Source organism: Hemitrygon akajei, chromosome 10, assembly GCF_048418815.1.
Source record: "Hemitrygon akajei chromosome 10, sHemAka1.3, whole genome shotgun sequence".
Lineage (NCBI taxonomy): Eukaryota > Metazoa > Chordata > Chondrichthyes > Myliobatiformes > Dasyatidae > Hemitrygon > Hemitrygon akajei.
The window spans coordinates 31,528,456-31,549,188 of NC_133133.1; the positions used below are offsets into that span (position 1 = coordinate 31,528,456).

Consider the following 20,733-nt stretch of genomic DNA (forward strand, 5'->3'; position numbering starts at 1 on the left):
CTTTAACTGCCCATGGATTCCGGTTATATTTTTAATGTACAGCCTTGTACTTGGGTGTTAGTAAGATAAATTCCTTGAGTGCTCAGCCCATTCTAGTGCTCCCTCTGGCTCCAAGCATCCTGACTCTCTGCATTGCAGTCCTAAAGCACAGGAATGCAGAGAGATCTTTTGTTTCTTTAACCCCAGGCTGCTGAAACAAGTTGTTTGGAATCAATTAACCTAGTGCAGACCAGGAACCAAACTTAAAACCGCGATGATTCAGATGACTCAGTACACAGTGACAAAACTTTTATTTTCATGCCATCAAATCCATGCCAGTTCTCAGAGCAAGTTCTTTGTCCCATTTTTCCATTTTTTCCCCTGTAACCTATTCTCTTTTAAATATTTGTTAACTCCAATTTGACTTCCTACGTCCACCCTACACTAGGCACCTAGAAAAGCTAATTAACTATTCAAGTAGTTGGAAGAAATCATGTGGGAGAAACTTGTGCAATTACTGGAAGAACATCCAGTAATTGTGTCAGCTTGTTCTTGCAGAAACATGCCTCCAGTATAACATCCCATGTACCATCAATCTTCAGGCCAGGGCACTCAAGGACTTGTGCTGATACTATTTTGCGACTGTGTTTGCTCTCGTAACTATGTGTGCTGTGTGTGACTGTATGTACAGTGCTTTGCACCTTGGCCTCAGAATAATGATGCTTTGTTTCGCTGTATACATGTGTATAGTTGAATGAATATTAAACTTGAATTTGAATCCACACAGACAGCACCAAAGGTCATTATCATAGCTGGGTTGCCAGGTATCAGCCGTAAACAAGAGAAAATCTGCAGATGCTGGAAATCCGAGCAACACACATAAAATTCTGGAGGAACCTAGCAGGCCAGGCAGCATCTATGGAAAAGAGTATGGTCGATGTTTCAGGCCAAAATCCTTTGGCAGGACAGCACTGAATCAGCAACACTGCTTTTTCTGAGGCATTATGCTGCTCTAATTCAATTTCTTTTAAGGCAATTGCATCATTACTAATCACTATATTTATATGAAAAATATTTCTAAGCCATATATTAAATAGAAAGACTAAAAAATCTGCACAATGTGCCCTTTATGTCCTTCGTACAACTTATTTGGAAAGCAAATGGTGTCTTTTTTTTTGAGCAAACAAGAGAAAATCTGCAGATGCTGAAAATACAAGCAACACACACAAAGTGCTGGAGGAATTCAGCAGGCCAGGCAGCAACCATGGAAAAGAGTATGTTCGAAGTTTCAGGCCGAGACCCTTCATTAGAAGTGGAGAAAAAAGATGAGGATTCAGTGTTAGAAGGTGGGGGGGAGGGGTGGGTAAAACTTGGGGGGAGCGGAGGGGTGCTGGGAAGTTGACTGGTGAAAGAGATAAAGGGTTGGAGAAATGGGAGTCTAATGAGAATGACAGGAGGCCATGGAAGAAAGAAAAGGGGAGGAGCACCAGAGAGAGGCAATGGGCAGGCAAGGTAATAGGGTGAGTGAGGGAAAAGGGGATGGGGAATGGTAAAGGGTGGGTGGTGGTGGCCATTACCGGAAGTTTGAGAAATTGAAGTTCATGCCATTAGGTTGGAGGCTACCCAGACAGAATACAAGGTGTTGATCCTCCAACCTGAATGTGGCCTCATCACAACAGTAGAGGAGGGCATGGATTGACATGTCGGAATTGGAGTGGGAAGTGGAATTAAAATGGGTGGCCACCGTGAAATCCTTCATTTTCTGGTGGATGGAGCATAGGTGCTCAGCAAAGCGGTTTCCCAATCTATGCCAGGCCTCACCGATTTATAGCAGGCCACACTGAGAGCACCAAACAGACTCACAGGTGAAGTGTTGCCTCACCTGGAAGGACAGTTTGGGGCCCTGAATGATAATGAGGGAGGAGGCGTAGGGGCAGGAGTAGCACTTATTCTGCTTGCAAAGGTAAGTGCCAGTGGGGAGATTAGTGGGGAGGGATGAATAGACAAGGAGGCTTCATAGGGAGCAATTTCTGTAGAAAGCAGAAAGTGTTGGGAAGGGAAAGATGTGTTTGGTGGTCGGATCCCGTTGGAGAAGGTGAAAGTTACAGAGAACCATGTGCTGGAGATTGGGGCTGGTGGGGTGGTAGGCGTGGACAAGAGGAACCCTATCCCTCCGGGGGTGATAGGAGAATGTGGTGAGGGCTGACATGCATAAAATGGAAGAGATGTGGTTGAGGGCAGCTTTGACGGTGGAGGAAGGGAAGCCCCTTTCTTTGAAGGAGGACACCTCCTTCATACTGGAATGAAAAGCCGCATCCTGAGAGCAGATGCAGTAGAGACTGCAGAATTGAGAGAAGGGGATGGCATTTTTACAAGTAACAGGGTGGGAAGAGGTAGTCGTGAGGGTCAATGGTTTTATAATAGACATCTGTAGATGAGCTGTCTCCAGAGATAGAGACAGAGAGATTGAAAAGGGGAGTGAGGTGTCAGAAATGGATCAGGTGAATTTGTGGGTAGGGTGGGAGTTGGAGGCAAAGTTGATGAAGTCGATGAACTCAGCATGGGTGCAGGAATCAGCACCAATGCAGTGTCAATGTAGGGTAGGAAAAGTGGGGGAGTGTTACCAGTGTAGGCTTGGAACATAGACTGTTCCATGTAGCTGTTCCGTGGCTACACATTTTGTTTGAAGGAAGTGGGAGGAGCTAAAGGAGAAATGCTTAAGAACGAGGACGAGGTCCGCCAGACGGTGTAGAGTGGTGGTGGAGGGGAACTGGTTGGGTCTGGTGTCCAGAAAGAGACAGAGAATATTGAGGCCTTCCTGGTGGGAGATGGAATTGTACAAGGACTGGACATGTACAGTGAAAGTAAGATGCTCACGGCCAGGATACTTGAAATCACTGAAAAGATCAAGAGTGTCGGAAGTTTTTTGAGCATTGATCCGCAAACATAATTGCAATGTGGTTATTTACTGTAAAACTCTTCAATTCTCTATCTGGATCTTACTGCTTATATGAACCAAAGGCTGAAGATGAGACAAAGTTACATAAAAATATCAACTGTGGAGCTTAATTTATATTGATAAGAAATAAATTAAATGGATTCACAAAAAGATAGAACAATTTCACAGACTTTTTATGATACTTCATGTTCAAAGAGAAATCAAAATTATGTAAAAATTATCTTTACTAATAGTTGCTGTCTATAATAGCAATTGCAGCAGGACTTAGACAAATTGGAAGAATGGGCAAAAGATGTTGATAAAATTCAGTGAGTATAATACTGCATTTTGGTAAAAGGAACAATAGTGCAGACTATTATCTAAATGGGGAGAAAGTTCAAACATCAGAGGTGTAAATGGACCTCATGCAAGCTTTCCAGAAGGTTAATTTGCAGGTTGAGTCTGTTTTAAAGGCGGCAAATGCAATGTTGGCATTTATTTCAAGGGAACAGAATATAAAAACAAAGGGAGAATGCTGAGGCTTTATAAGACACTAGTCAGGCTGCACTTGGTGTATTGTCAACAGTTTTGGGTCCCATATCTCAGAAAGGCTGTATTGTCAGAAAGGAGAACGTCCAGAGGTGGTTCATGAGGATGATCTGGAAGTGTAGGGGTTAACATATGAGGAGTGTTTGGCAGCTTTGGACCTGTACTCACTGGAATTTAGAAGAATGCGTTGGGGGGTGGGGGATCGCGTGGGTTCATCATTGAAACCTACCGAATGTTGAAATGTCTAGATAAGGTGGATGTGGAGAGGATGTTTCCTTTGGTGGGGATATCCAGAACTAGAGGGGACAACCTCAAAACTGAGGGGCAACCTTTTATAACAGAGATGGGGAGGATTTTTTTAGCTAGAGAGTAGTAAATCTTTGGAATGCTCTGCCACAGACTGCGGTGGAGACCAAGTCTGCGTGTATATTTAAAGTGGAAGTTTATAGTTTTCCTGATTGGTCAAGGCATACAAAGGACATGGCAAGAAGGTAGGTGTATGGGGTTCAGTGGGACCCAGAATCAGCCATGATGGAATGGCGGAGCAGACTTGATGGGCTGAATGGCCTAATTCTGCTCCTCTGTCTTATAGTCTTATAGTTATATTTCCATGTTTTCCTTATTAAAACTTTTCAATACTTTTTACACTCTGTTAAGTGCAATGACTATCATTATGTAACACTTTGAGAATGCTGGTCAAAGTTCATGGAGAATATGACTTTGGAATATAAACCATCACCAGTAAGGCAACTTTTTGAACTGTGATGCCTTAAAAGAGTTTCTGAGAAAGTCTGTCTACATATTCCACATGTGAAAGGGCAGTTAATCCCATGACAGCTGTCCTACATGCTTTAAATACCACTAACAGATGTTTAAAAGCTGGAGATGATAAAAGATTGTGAACTGCTAACATTTTTTTTAGCAATGTAAAGAAGTGTACAAATCAATAGAGCTTTGAAATCTCATTTTGATACTTTGGGTCTTAAATTTCTTCCAAATTAAAAATACCAGATGAAGGATAAAAGACTACCAGATGATATTCAACTATTTTTCAAAGGATTATGAAGGAACACTGCTTGTCAGATCAACTAACAAATTATTCTTTTACTACTTAGCACACAAACATAGAAAGTAAATAAATTTCACTTAACACACCTGAAGCTGGAAGAACCTGCCTCTCATTTTTGTACCAGGTGATGACAGGGAAGGGCCGTCCTGTGACATCACAGTTTAGGATCACAGTACTGCTGCTGTTGACCTCCATGTTTGTCAAGTTTTTCTGCACAGTTGGGGCAGTTTTAGCTGGAATGCAACAGAGAAAGGGTAAAAACCTTCTTTGCTTTCACAATTTGTACTTTATCTATAGAATGGAAGGATACAAAACACATGCAGACTGAGAGATTAGTTTAAGTTGACATCATGGTTGGGACAGAGATTGTAGGCCAAAGGGACTGTTCTATATTCTAATTCTCTTCTTTTTCTCATCCAATGACATTGACTACCATATCATTGCTTTTATTGGTTTTGATTGCCTGAGGCAATGGTAGAGAACTCTAACTCCTCCGTGGCTATTTTACTTGTTTCCCCCCCCACCACCTCACCACTGCTTTTTTTTACCTTCTCCCAGGAAGATTGACGTATGGAGCAGATAGGAAGAGTGAGGAGTGGGTAGTAAGAGTGAGGAGTGAGGAATGGCAATGATCCTCCAGGCATCTTGATCAAGGGGCAGGTTTAATGTTGGCTGCATATTTTGCATCATCTTGCTGAGTGGGCTTTCACTATTACAGTCCCACATCCAGCTTTAGTGAGCACGCTTCCTCAAAATACTGGACATTAAAGTCCTGAAGCAAGTCCCTTTCTTCAGCAAGAGAATTGCTCGGGGATAAATTCTTGCGTGGTTATCACTTTGTATTTACAGTCTGGCTATTGGGAAATCTCTTTAAAATGATTTATTACGATTGCATGGTAATTTTCTGGCCACAGTTATCTATGTAACAATCCCTCACTGTACTCAGACCTAAAATATTAGGAGAATTGGTGTGCTCTGGAAAAAGAAACAAGACAAATGGAAAATTTAATATTAGTTATTGGATTATACAATACCTTGTTGGAGTTCTAACCATACAATGAGGTAAGCAGTTAGAAATAACTTAATTTAAAAATAACACTCTATCCTAGGATGAAATGGAAATTTCTCCTCTTAAAACAGGTACATTTTCAATGTGCTACTTAATAATTATCATAAATGTTTGCTGATTCAATGGTTCAGTTATGAAAAGTGCAGTAATGATTTGCTGAAAGGACGAAGAGAACACATTGTTTGCTTAAGAATGTCAGAACCAGATGACATCATCATTTTATGAAACCAGTGAATCATCTTTTGAAGAGCCTTACATTATCATTCAGAGATTTTAAAAATTGACTTTTGTTCAAAGGTTTACTTTACAACCCTTTAAAAAAAGATTCCCACGTTATGGGAGCTCAAATATTTTGTGATACGACTAACAGGAATTCCTCAGTACTGAATGCTTCCTCCCTTCAAATGCTGGTAACTGTGTAAGCTAACCTTTTGGTTTAAAATTAATGTAGTTGGAATTCCAGCATACAAATCTACCCAAAGCAGGCTGAACCTTTGAAAAAATATGCTTCTAAACAAGTGTGGTCATCTTATGAAAACATATTCTGAGAAACTGAGTATATTTCACTTTATTTATTCTTGGGAGGTCGGTGTTTCTGACAATTATTTCCCGTCTGGCCTCCTGGAGCCTGACACAGTGGAATGACATCAGTGAGCAAGAGCTGACCGTACTGGTGTGGCCTTGGAAGCGCACATAGGCCAGGGTGTGTAAGGAAGTCATGTTTATTTCCCTAAATCAGGTTATCACCTGCACTGTGCATTGGGGTTAAATTGATGTAATCTTTGTAGAATTGGTCAGTTTCAAATCTGCTACTGAAAGAAGAGCTTAATCCAGAGAAACCATTTCTAAAGATAGCTGCAACAATACATACACAATGCTGGAAGAACTCAGCAGGTCAGGCAGCATCCGTGAGAAAAGAGTAGCCAACGTTTCAGGCCAAGACCCTTCATCAGGAATGGGGGGAAGAGAGGGCCGAAGCCCAGTAATAGAGATAGGGGAGGGGGTAGGGCCTAGAGGTGCAGGTGGAAAACCAATCAGAGGAAAGATAAAGGGGGGAGGGGGAGGGGATAAGCATGAAAGAACTGTAGAGATAAAGAAGCAGGAAGTTGAAAGGGGAGAGAGGCAGAGAGGGACCTGGGATCGGGGAAGGGGGAGGGGGAGGGAATTACCGGAAATTGGAGAATTCAATGTTCATACCACCAGGCTGGAGGCTACCCAGACGGTAGATGAGGTGTTGCTCCTCCAACCTGAGTTTGGCCTCATCATGGCAGTAGGGGAGGTCATGTATGGACATATCTAGATGGGAATGAGAGGCAGAGTTGAAGTGTGTGGCAACCATTACTCTTTTCTCACGGATGCTGCCTGACCCCTGCTGAGTTCTTCCAGCATTGTCCTCTCCCCCTTCCCCTATCCCTATGTTGGGGATGTAGAGAGAGAGGGTGTGTGAGAGAGAGTGAGAGTGTGTGTGAGAGAGAGAGAGGGAGTGCATATGTACACTGTGGGCAATAGATTGTGCTCAGCAGGTTCTGCTATTTGGGGGAACAAGGAATGTGTCAGTCATATTGCACAGGTATTTACTGATATGCTCTCTTGGACTGTAAGTAGCATGGTAAAGCATTTAACTCAGAGCTCAACCCTCATCACCTTCTGTTAGCTGATGGGATTCCTAAGACCTAATAAGCCTACACTTAAAATTAGATTGCAAAAGTTAAGGCTGGTGATTTTATTATAATATTTGAAATGACCACCTTGACTCCCCTTACTTCAGTCGCCATGCATTTCTTATCTCACCTCATTAAGACCAAAAGTGTGCAGGTTTCAGGTGGATTAGGGTCTTTTGTCAGATATTTTGGGTTTTACTTTTTCGACACAGAACCAACCACCTAAATTTGGAAGGTAAAGTTCAGACCTGATCAATTATAAACTATTCAAAGCTCAGTTCATCCACATCTGACCATCATACTTAGACTTCCAACGGGACCTTCTGAACTGTCTGTAGGAAACAGTGGCCTTTATCTTTTACCCTTAACCACAGACACTGACAGAAACTATGCAATTTCCACTTGTTACTAAGCTGATGTCAACTAACATAAGACCCACAAATGTTCAAACTGGACACCTTTAGTGCTGGTATGACAAACCCTCCAAAAGTGGTAATTGGTGGATTGTTGAAAGAGTCTAAATTTAAAATAAATTCAACACATATGCAATTTAAGTTCTATTGTGAGTAACTTACTTTCTATGTAAACATTGGTACGCCTCTCGCACTTGTTCCCACAAGCTCTATCTATCGCTTTGCACTTGTAAATTCCACTGTTGCTTGTTGTCACATTTCTGATATTGAGAACCAGTGAAATGGAGTAGTTTCCTTCAATCCTTTGGGTGAAACAATTCAGTTGAACCTCTGAGGAATTCTCAAATGACTGGTAATACCATGAAACCTCCTTTTCGTAGTATTTTCTGACTTCACAGGTGAGTGTTAAATCGTCTCCTTGTATCCATGATGTATTGACATTTGCATCAAGATGCAAGATATCTGACTGATCTAATCCAAAACAAAGACAATAAACCAAGGTGACATATAGGATTTAGTAGATTTGATAGAAATAACTTCAACAATTCTTAATAATTGTCAAAATTTTCAATACAACACCAACAAAAAAAATAAATAACACAAATAAACCATGATTTCAATGAAGTGGCATAATTCGAACTTGGCAAATATGCATGTGTCCTTTTAAGTATGAGTAGGCGTCAGGTGCTTTGCATAAATATTTTTATGCAAAATATGTTGCTGGAACATCTCTGGTGGCTTTTTCCTACACAATTATAGTGAATAATTATTAAAGTCAACATCCTTTTCACATTCACTTCCCTAAATTATAAAATCTGTTTTGTCAGAACTCCATTTAGATTTACTGACTTGAAGATTCACGAGACTTGATATAAAATAGTAGATAACCCAAAATAATTCTTCACACGTGAATTTTAATTCAGTTTTCTAATAGTACCAAGTTTAGAAATTTTACCACAATTACTAAAATGATAAGATTATGTTTCAGTATCTGTCTGAACAACTATAATGGCTTTATGCTCTTCCATTCTGCAGCTTCACTCTATTGGAATGAAGGTTCATTACAGTCTCCTGTTCTGATTCTTTCCATTCCAGGATCATGAAGCTACAACACTCTAAACTGCCATCCATCTTTTTAGAATAATTGGTATTAGTTCAAAACCCATTTTGAAATTGTCTGAACACTACTTCATAATTTGTCTTCTGAATTTATCTTGGTCTTATTCCTTGATATTATATTATGCAGCAATCAATGCATCTTGAAAAGAAACTTGCATCAATGTAGAATTTTTTCTGACCTTAAAGCATTCCACAATGGTTCTCAACTGAGCACAATGTGAGGAAATTGACAAGTTTATCTTTATTAGAAAATATTTATTATCTTCTTGAGGTGTCAATTGACCTTCTATTCATCATTTCATCCAAAAATCCGCACTTCAGTGAATGCAGCACATACTGGCACTGTTATTAAATGTCAACCAAGGCCACGTGCTCAAAGCCTTTTAATCCATTCTGAAATTTTGAATTAGAAGTGAATATTTAACTAGTGCAAAAATGCAGTCAACTTCAGTGTTTTTAAATTAATGAAATTATAATTTACTGGTGAGGTATCTGAGGTAATTAAATCCTCTCTCTTCTATACACATAATGTCCTTTCTGTAGCATTATTTCTTCATTATCTAAAGAGCCGATTAAAAAAATGTATTAAACACTAGTAAACTAGTGGATAATCCTAATTTCATGATATATGTCAGCGATAATAAGCCTGATTCTAATTTAACCATGATCACTTTAGCAAATAACCCACAGTTTTTAAAGCAAAGAAGACATTGCAAAGAGGTCAGGCATACATCGATATAAGTGAGTCATTTAGAATTTTTCCTGGGATAAAAGGGCTGAGTAATAAACCAGTATGTTTATATTCAGCTACAGATGCAAAAGGTGAAATTATCCTCTGCAGATGGAATATTGTCCTTGATACTTTAGAAAGCTAATGTACTTATTCCAGACAGGTCAGGCAAACAGTTCAACTACACGCATATGAACTTGATTCAACATTTTGGCACTTAAATGTTATTAACATACAGTGTTACATGGGAATTACCCAAGGAACCTAACCCTAAATAATCGCACTATTGCATCTATGGTAAACTTGTTTATAGTTAATGATAGCTTAGCTTGACAAATCTAAACTGATTCGCACTATATCATCTAATGCTGATTCTAAGGTTGGTAATCATGACTATTGTCTAATTTCCTTTTTGATAATTGGAAAGAAATACTTAATGTATTAGATCATGCAAACCTTGATGAGAGGCTATTAACATTTTCTGAAGAGTTTGACCAACCCAAACTGGACATCATTAACCACTTGCCAAAGCAGGCTGCAATTTCAGATCATTAACCTGGAGTCAAGTGAAAGGTTAAAGATCAGACTTGCACTTTTGATAAATTCTCTTGTCAAGATACAAAACCATCTGCAGATTTTCTCTTGCATATAACCTTAGTATTTAGGATCTTGATACATGAGTAATAAAAATGCAAATATGAGATGGAAGCAAAATTAAAAACAAACATGAGCCCCTGTAAGCATGTGGAATGTAATTAAAATGTTGTTAGTGAGATTGTTGTATACAAATGCCCTTTACATTTTAAATAAGCAGCATAGGGTTAGATCTATTAACTGTCCACTCTTTGGTACTGGATGTGTCAATACTGTGATGAATCCATTAATTAACAGCAATTAAATATTTAAAAAAACGAAAAAACGTTTCTGATGTTCTTCTTGGTTTTCAGATACATCCGTGAGCTTTGATTAGAATCAAGGCAAAGCTTACATCAGGAAAAGGCCTCCTTTATTCTCACTCTTTGCCTTCTGCCAGTCAGTCAATCTTCTGTTTATGCTAGTATCTTTGCTGTTGTACCATGGGCTCCGATCTTGATTAGTAGCCTCGTGTGCAGCACTATATCAAAGGCCTTCTGAACATCCAAGTAAACGATATCCGCTGACTCTCCTTTGTCTATCCTGCCCATTATTTCATCAGAGAAGTCCCAAAGATTTGTCAGGCAAGGTTTCCCATTAAGGAAACCATGCTGACTTCAGCCTATTTCATCATGTGCCAGCAAGTACCCCAAACCCTTAAAAATGATCTCGAACATCTTTTCAACCACTGAATTCAGGCTAACTGGCCTATAATTTCCGGTATTTTGTCCCCCTCACTTTTAAAGAGTGGAGTGACATTTGCAATTCTCCGGTACTCTTGAAAGTTCACTACTAATGCTTGCGCAATCTCTTCAACTACCTCTTTTAAAACCACGGGGTGCAGTCCATCTATTTCAGGTGACTTACAATATCTATCTTCAGACTTCTCAGCTTCTCACGCACTTTCTCCTTAGAAATAGTAACTACTCTCACTTCTTCCCCCTGACATTCTCCAGTTGTTGACATGCTGCTGGTATCTTCCACAGCGAAGATGGACATAAGATACATATTTACCCATTTTTGGTAAATATCAATCTACCAATTTTTGTTCCCCATTACTGCCTCTCAGGTTTAATTTTCCATTGATCCAATGTCTAGTCTTGCCTCTGGAGGTACAAAAGTCATTCTTGAACAATTTCTCATCATTTGGTGAAAAGAAGAACAGAGTTAACCAAGGGTCTTGGACCTGGAACATTAGCTTTGCTTATCTCTTGAGAAATGATGCCTGACCTACTGAATGCTTCTAGCATTTTCTGTTTTTACTTCTGATCTCCACCATCTGCAGGTCTCTTTGTTTTTCAGTGACCTTTCAACTCCTTGGTGAAGCTTCTGCTTACTGGTTCATGGAAAGAAAACTGCAAATTTAAAACCAGCAAAATAGACAATGAGATCTTGATTGTTGTGTGCTTTGATTTTTTTTAGCAATTGGAAATTGTCTTTGCACATAACTTTGATTAAATTATTTCCCATGAGTTAGAAAATCTATGATGATTCCCAAATCTGAACCCACATAATGTCCATCTTCCAAAAAGCAGGTCTATGGATTTCTTTTCCAGCTTCTCTATTCCTGAAATGGAAATGCAGCTTGCAACTGTTAGCATTATTAGAGGCTACAAAAATAACAACAATAGAGACTTTGACCCATCAAGTCCATGCTGACCATCAAACGCCTATTCACATCAATCGGTTTAACAATTAATCCAGTTTTACTTTCCTCACATTCCCATCTACTCCAATTAGCTTCTGCAACTCAGTTACCCACCAGAGACAATATACAGTGGGCTAATTACCCTTCCAGGTTGGGCGGCTTTGGGATGTGAAAGAAAACCAGAACTTGCAGAGGAAACTCATATGGTCACGATGAGAAGATGTGAAGTCCCCACAAACAGCACTGGATTGGTTGCTACAGGTGTGAGTGACAGCAACTCACTTACTACACCACTGTGCTGCCAATCCCATTGAAGGGCCTCGGCCTAAAACATTGACTCTTAAGTCCTCTCCATAGACGTCGCCTGACCTGCTGAGTTCCTCCAGCATTTTGTGTAAGTCATCCCAATTACAGATAAAAAAAATGATTAAGGTTTGAATAGCTTAATGTTGAAGATGAGGGGGTCCTTGAAGTGATTTGGCATGTGGTGTATGAGAACCTTAACGCAACTTCATTGAACGTTCTTTTTTGGATATGTCCAGATAATGAAGTTGATGATAGAACATACAGGGTAAATGGTAGGGCATTGAGGAATGCAGTGGAACAGAGAGATCTAGGAATAACAGTGCATAGTTCCCTGAAGGTGGAGTCTCATGTAGATAGGGTGGTGAAGAAGGCTTTTGGAACGCTGGCCTTTATAAATCAGAGCATTGAGTACAGAAGTTGGGATGTAATGTTAAAATTGTACAAGGCATTGGTAAGGCCAAATTTGGAATATTGTGTACAGTTCTGGTCACCGAATTATAGGAAAGATATCAATAAATTAGAGAGAGTGCAGAGACGATTTACTAGGATGTTACCTGGGTTTCAGCACTTAAGTTACAGAGAAAGGTTGAACAAGTTAGGTCTCTATTTATTGGAGCGTAGAAGGTTGAGGGGGGATTTGATCGAGGTATTTAAAATATTGAGAGGGATAGATAGAGTTGACGTGAATAGGCTGTTTCCATTGAGAGTAGGGGAGATTCAAACGAGAGGACATGATTTGAGAGTTAGGGGGCAAAAGTTTAAGGGAAACACGAGGGGGTATTTCTTTACTCAGAGAGTGATAGCTGTGTGGAATGAGCTTCCTGTAGAAGTAGTAGAGGCCAGTTCAGTTGTGTCATTTAAGGTAAAATTGGATAGGTATATGGATAGGAAAGGAGTGGAGGGTTATGGGCTGAGTGCGGGTAGGTGGGACTAAGTGAGATTAAGAGTTCGGCACGGACTAGGAGGGCCGGAATGGCCTGTTTCCGTGCTGTGATTGTTATATGGTTATATGATAGCTAAAATACCGGAAAATGCGGCCACTCCTTATATTAAACAGAATAGATCTCAAAATTAGCAACTTCAAATAGCAATTCTGGTGCCATCAATTATTGTTCATCAAATAATACCTCCAGCAGGGTAACAAAGGGCCAAATCAGTTGAGAAGTCAGTCTATTACAGACTTAAAAGGGCTATGTTTGCTGCAATGCATGAGGTGAACCCAAGTGCAGGACACAGGCACAGAGATTGAGTTAGGATGCAGATGTGAACGGCAAACAGGAGGGAGAGCAGGAAGGCAGGAGACAGGCATAATTATCTTGTCACGGCGCATAGAAAGGGAAATGACAGACAAAACTGCTCTTAGCACGGAGAGATGGAGTTACGTAGGCAAATCTCGGTGCTGAAGTAGAACTTAGAAAACTGATCTTGACACAAAGAGACTGAGTTTCACAGGTAATTCTCGGTACAGGAGCAAAACTTAGAACACACAGTCCTAAGCGGCCGGGAAACGTTAATTACCACATAGGCAAAACCAACGATCTGGAAACTAGTGGTGTAACGCTGGGGTTCTAATGCTGCAGGTCTTGATGGAAACCAGGTGTGCCATCATCAAAGAGAAGTAGGAGCAAATGGGGAATTAATGGTCAATGACAATGTTAGAGAAATACATAATAGGAAATCCCACAAACCCTGAAGACAATTTTGATTCAAGTGGACATGTAATTTTTTTTGCGTATTTTAAAAATAGGAACAATACAGAATTGCATTTTTGGTAGCTGGAATTGGCATACACAGGTTGTTTCCATATGAGCAAATTGACAGGGCGTAAGTCAAGAAAAAATCTCATCTCTGGTGACGAGAACAACAGGAATCTTGCCTTGTTTGAAAGAATAGAAATTACTGGGATATAGTCAAGCTTTCATCTAGTTGTAGAGTAATAAATGTCATGAGAAAAGGTAGATGTCTAGGAAAATCATTCTGAGGAAATTCATAAATTCTTTGTTTTCCAAAATTAGAACACATACCTGGTTACTGTACCAATTATCGAGAGGATATATAATGTATTTTAATTTCCCAGAATGGGGATAATGTGACAGCAGAGATGAAAATGTTATATCAAAGAACTTTTCTCTAGAGTGCAACTATTTATGGGTCATGTGGTGTGTCATGAACCAAACACTTCATAATACTTAAGTCAGATTTCGATGGCAAGGCGGGAGCCTGATTTAACTTTAGCAGTAGTCAACTGAGCAAACAATTAGCCTCTCTAACAAACTCAAGAGATTCTGCATATGCTGGAATTCTAGAGCAGCACACATAAAGTACTGAAGGAGTTCAGCGGGTCTGGCAGCATCTACGGAAATGAATGAAGTCAACATTTTGCACTGAGATTCTTCTTCAGGCTGGGAAAGGAAAGGGAAAGATGCCAGAATAAAAAGGTAGGGGAGGGAAAGGAAGACCAGCTAGAAGGTGATAGGTGAAGCTAGGTGGGTGGAAAAGGTAAGGCACTGGAGAAGTAAACATGTGATAGAAAAGGAGAATGGACCATGGGAAAAAGGGAAGAAGGAGGAGCACCGGGGAAGCTGTTAAACAAGTGAGGAGAAGAGGTATGAGGCCAGCGTGACGAATTGAAGAGAGACCAGTGAAAGGAATTTTTTTAACCAAAAGGAGAAAATGATGTTCATGCCATCAGGTTGGAGGCTACCTAAATGAAATATGAGGTGTGGCTCCTCTACCCTGAGAGTGGCCTCATCTTGGCAAATGAGGAGGCCATGGACTGACATGTTCGAACAGGAAAGGGGATAAGAATTAAAATGTTTAGCTACTGGAAAATTCCAGTTTTGGTGGATGGAGCAGAGGTTCTCAAATCAGTCCTCCAATTTACGTTGGGTTTTACAAATGAAGAAGAGGCCACATCGGAAACACCGGATGCAATAGTTGACCCCCAAATGATTTGCAGATGAAGTGTTGCCTCTCCTGGAAGGACTGTTTGGGGCCCTGAATGGAGGTGACGGAGGAGCTGAATGGGCAGGTGTAGCATTTTGGCCACTTGGAGGTATAGGTGCTAGGAGAGAGACTAGCAGGGAGGGATGAATGGACAAGGGAGTCGTGGAGGGATTGATCCCTGTGGAAGCAGAAAGGGAGTGGGGAGGTAAAAATCTGTTTGGTGATAGGATCCCATTGAAGATGGCAGAAGTTGCAGAGAATCATGTGTTGGATGGGAGGCTCATGGAGTGGTATGGGAGGATAACAGGAAGTCTTATCATAGTTAAGGCATCAGGAAGATGGTGTGAGTGCTAATGTTCAGGAAATGGAGAAGATGCGGATGAGGGCAGCATCAATGCTGGAGGAAGGGAAACTCCACTGTTTAATGAAGGAGGACATCTTTGATGTCGTAGAAATTAAAGCCTTGTCATGGGAACTGATGCTGTGGAGACAAAGGAACTGAGAAAAGGGAATGGCATTTTTACAGGAGATGGGGTGGGAAGAGGTATGGCCAATATAACCGAAGGAATCTGTAGCCTCTCTTATGTTGCTTCTGTTCTCTTCTGACTGCCAGAATCAATGTTTATCCTCTCTATGCATCACCAAACTTCAAATCCCATCTTTCTCAGCAATCGGCCTCAGTCTTTCCCATCTTCCCTTATTCATGTTTGAAACCAGTCATCCCACAATACCCTCTCCGAAAGCATAAGACTTTTCAGATCTTTCTGGAAGATCAGAATGAGCCTGATCTTTCTCTCCCATGGCCAATATCTTCGCCACATATATTCCTGATCTAAAGCCCTGATTGTTCTCTTTGTCTTCCCTGATTTCAGGGCTTTGACTTCACACCACCTCTGATCTTACCCGGTGCTGGAAAATACCTCATATCATTTGCAAGATGTAAATCAAAAGCACATTGAGGTCCTGTTACTAAATTCAGCAAGTCTTCCATGTCTCTACAAATTTGTGCTTCATTGTACCATTCTCCTCTGACTCTCTCTGGAAATATTGCATTTAACGTAACAAAATTATTACTGCTGTATTGAAGTTCCTTATGATAAAAAACTAAAATGAATGCTGCTTAAGGACTTCTATATGAAGGACTGAAGGACTTCTACATGCTTACATTTGGGCCAGGTAATGTTGATAAAGTGAATGGAGTAGTATTCTTTTGGCTGAGAACTTCAAATAATATTCAACAAAGTGAGCTACATTAATGATAAGAAGTAATCATCTTGAAAATTAAAGATGGGGTTTTGAACTGTGGGACTACAAGAAATTGGACTGAAGTTTTCCAAGTTCCAACCATAAATGGTATTTAGAAAATAAGCTTTACCCATCAGCTGACCATCAAAGAGAAGCAGTACTACCTTCATTGCTGGAATACCTATAGCTGAAGCTCATTTGATGCCAAATAAATATTTTGTTTGATGACATTCCACTGGGTCCAGAGTGGTGCCTGTTGGCAATCTTGTCTTGCATTTTCAAAGTCCTTGTCTTCACGTGCTTGGCAAAACAAGTCAGTTAGAAGTAGGCCTTCTGAGGGCCATGTGGGGAAAGTTAATAGTGATGGATCAGGGATTGCGGGGTGATAGACAGAGGCCTGAGAAAATTGAGATGGTGCGGATAAGATTGCATTAGTTAGGAGGTGGAGTTGGTGCTGATGAGAATATCAATAATTAAGAACAACCAGTAATGAGGATGACTAGTATGTGGATATGATGCCAGACGGGGGGTTTTCAGTCTATGGTATAAGGTAGCACTGGATGCTGGGATTGGAGGAAGATTAGTGTAGGAGAGGGATGGTAGTTGGCTGAACATTTGGAAATATGGAGTTTTAGTAACAGGTTACTTTATTTGAGGTGCGTTTTAGGGATAAGGGATTGTTGGTGGGTTAGGTTTAGGATGTGATACGTGCTCACTGTTTTGGTCTGGTCACGTCTGGTCAGGTCATCTATACAAATAGTATATATGATGAATTGCTTATTAGTTGTGCCTCAACTTTTCAACTTAAAGTTTGCATGATATTTCAGCACAATAGAGTCATGTAAAGCAGTTTACATCTAAAGATCATGCTCTACATCTGTTTGGGTTATTGGACATAAGGCATTTAAATTACACTCCAAGGTAAAATACTAGGCTGGAAAATGTGTTACAACCAACAACTAGTCAGCTTTGAATCATTTCAGATTCAAGGGCATTGAGCAGCAGACAATTACTTACTTGTAATATAGAAGTTAATTTTTCTTCTGTCCATGCCAAGCTCGTTCGAAGCCACACAGTAATAAATTCCTGAGACTTTGCCTTCATTCACCGTCAGGGTGCTTGTAATCTAAGAAACAAAAAAGATGAATCTACATTAACTCGATATAGTAAAAGCCCTCAGCTTTATAAAATTCAGATTAAAGGGGGAAAGCTGAGGTTGCCATGACATCTGGGCATCAGCGACTTAAACATATGGTGACTGTAAGTGACATGCAGTTAATTTGCAAATAGAATGCAATGAAGTATGGGTCAGCACATTCCAAAAAAAGGAGAAAACCTGAGCTCGAGATGATGATTAATTTTCAATATGAATATTTAAATAGAATAGTGATTAATTTGACCATGAACAAATGCAATTGCAAATTGGTTGCCCTGCCATTGACTTCAAAGGGATGCTGATAGTTTGGTTAAATTTTCAATATGGTGTGCCCCACTGAAACAGATTGAACTATATACAGTACTTTGGTACTGGAAACAAGGATCAGCAGATATATGAGAAATTACATATTACCGAATTATTTTGGATTTCAGGTGAGGTTTTATTGTGCGATATCATTATTTGGATGAATTGAACAATTACACAACAACTTTTATTTACAACTCAGTGAAATATTCACTAACATAACATAGAAACAGTGTCAGATAAAATTTATCAGCAACATCTGACCAAAACTGTGAGGTATGTTTTAGAGCAAACACGAGGAAATCTGCAGATGCTGGAAATTCAAACAACAACACACACAAAATGCTGGTAGAACACAGCAGGCCAGGCAGCATTGATAGGGAGAGTACTGATGAAGGGTCTCGGCCCGAAACGTCGACAGCGCTTCTCCCTATCCATGCTGCCTGGCCTGCTGTGTTCTACCAGCATTTTAGGTATGTTTTAGGGAAGGTCCTATATGAGTCATATGAAGCAGTGATGGAAGTTACAGGAAGGACATTCCAGGTCCTATGGATATACTTCTGAAGGCTTAATTCCCAATGAATGATGGGAGAATGGGAGGGTGCAAGGTAAATGAGGGCAAATGTCATGTCAAGACAAAATGGGTACTCATTTTTTAGTAGCTAATGTTCTACTGAATCGGTTTCATAAAATGAAGTTTTAATCAATTGATGTAAAATGAGATGCAAATTACATTTCCTTCTCTACCTTTCTCACATTATTAGACAGCAGTGACTGATGTTCACATGAAGTAGAAGTGGCCTAAGCAGTGCAGACAATTCCAATGCTAGATCCAAATTAAAGTGATTTTTTAGGATGCCAAAGATCAATTTAACTTGGGTTTAGTTCCAATATCAAGAGGCAACATCCTATTTCTTCACTGGCTAGCACAGGCTGCATTTTTAGCCCCTCATTAAACGATTCTCTTCAATCGGTACAAAACCCGTGCACAGTAATGTTTAGACAAAGATAATTGATTTTCCTTCATTTTCACCTCCCAAGTCTTTATCGATGTGATCAATCCCCTGCTCCCTCAACTTGTTCCTGGATTATAAATGTGATCAAAATGGTTCCACTTTGTTACCTCCCTTTGAGGAAATAAACACCAAACAACTGTCTCATCCCTTCAGCTGAAATAGTGTTAAAAAATATAGTAATCACACAAATTAGATAGTGATGTATATGCCTCCATTAAAAATGCTTGTGACTTCATGCATTCAATGGCTGGTTTTGATAGTACAAAGAATGTAAAATTAATGAAATCTTGAAGTGAACAGCCATAGTCCATGGCATGATCAAGGTGTAAAGTAAAATAAAGAAAGAGGAAGTAAAAATAAAGAACAGTGCTAAACAATTTCTGCCAAATTAATGAACTTACAGAAGCTGATTAAGCATGTCACAAATTCCCATGTACCCAGATATTGGATTATGTTTTTTTGCCTCAGTACTGAGAGGCACAAACTACAAATACATTGTGTCAACTGCATTGGATAAAATTGTGGTAAAATTACAGTGCTTCTACTTGTTATGGAGAAATTGTTGGCTATTAACTCTCTGTTGTAAAATCTGATTATTAAATGCTTTTAAACTTGAATCATATTTTTGACTCAGTCACATTTTTTCTGCAACCTGTTTAGTGAAATCAGTTTTGCCACTGTAACTTATATTACCATGCACCAGCTCTGTGCATATTTTCTGTGTCCGTTCCATTAATATAAACATTTTCTGAGTTTATATTGGAACCTTGTCCCATCTTAAATCCTCATCTTATTGAACTCTTTCTCTCCATCTCTCAATTCAAGTCATATTTTATTCCCATCCCATTTCTTTCATTTCCTTTCAGCTGATCAGTGCAGCTGAATGATAAATTGTTGATAAATGGGAGTGAACAGTCATGGTAAATGGTACAGGATATAATCAAAGTTGAAAACTAACATAAAGAATGAAAGTTAGGTATTAGGAATCTGCTGTTATATCAGTTTCTGACTGCTTCTATTGGAGGGCATAGGTTTAAGATTGTTAAGATTTAAAGGGGATCTGAGGATTTGGTTTTTTGTATAGAATGTGGTGTGGAAATGGAATAAGCTGCCAGTGGACATGATGGGGAGGTACAATTACAACATCTAAAAGACCTTCAGATAGAGACATGGGTAGGATTGTTTAGAAGGCTATTTGCCAAACACAGAAAATGGGATTAGTCTAGATGGGTATCTTGGTTGCATGGAAGAGTTAAGGCAAAGGGCCTCCCTCCATACTGTGCGACTCTATGAATCTAATCTATGAACATGATTGTGTTTGATCATCTCTCATCTTCCTCTTCTGCACCAATTCCACAATTTCTGGATCACTCAAAAATTTATTGCCCTCCTCTTTAAATACCTCATATGATCTGGCCTTCACAATTCCCACATTTAAAAGAGTCATTATCTTCTGTGAGAAGAAATTCCAAAGCTGCATTTTTAAATGACTGCCCCCATATCTTGAAAGTTTGAGACGCTTCCACTTGTGAAGAACATCTCCACTGTCATGCCCCTTTAGGATTTCACATGTTTCAATGAGGTCATCTGTCATTCTTTTAAATTAAGTTTCAAAGAATATAGATCTAACTTTTGATGATAGAACAATTATTACATCTTAGGAATTAGCTCAATGAATCTTCCTGCACTTCCCACTTCATTAAACAAAGGGACCAAAGCTGTATACTGTACAGTATATCAAATGCTGCTTCAACCAATTCAATTGTATTACTATTTGAAATCAAAGATCAACTTTAATTGTCATATATATTTACATATACTAGGAATTTGCTGTGGTGTGTTAATCAGGGCGAGACATGCAAAAAAAAATTCAACAATTATAAAGAATAAATGATTTTTAAAAAATAAAGTATATATAAATAAAAAGAGATAAAAGGACAAATATGGAAG

The 20,733-nt window shown here is 39.5% G+C and overlaps 1 protein-coding gene across 1 annotated transcript in view; it reads right to left on the minus strand.

Moving 5' to 3' along the window:
* kdrl (kinase insert domain receptor like) overlaps positions 1-20,733 on the minus strand; it is a 188,459-nt gene that overhangs the window by 55,758 nt on the left and 111,968 nt on the right. The window contains exons 12-14 of the mRNA XM_073058013.1: positions 17,323-17,431; positions 7,841-8,149; positions 4,622-4,768 (exon numbers count right to left, since the gene is read on the minus strand). Coding sequence (XP_072914114.1) covers positions 4,622-4,768; positions 7,841-8,149; positions 17,323-17,431 — 565 coding nt within the window. The remainder of the gene's footprint in view (positions 1-4,621; positions 4,769-7,840; positions 8,150-17,322; positions 17,432-20,733) is intronic.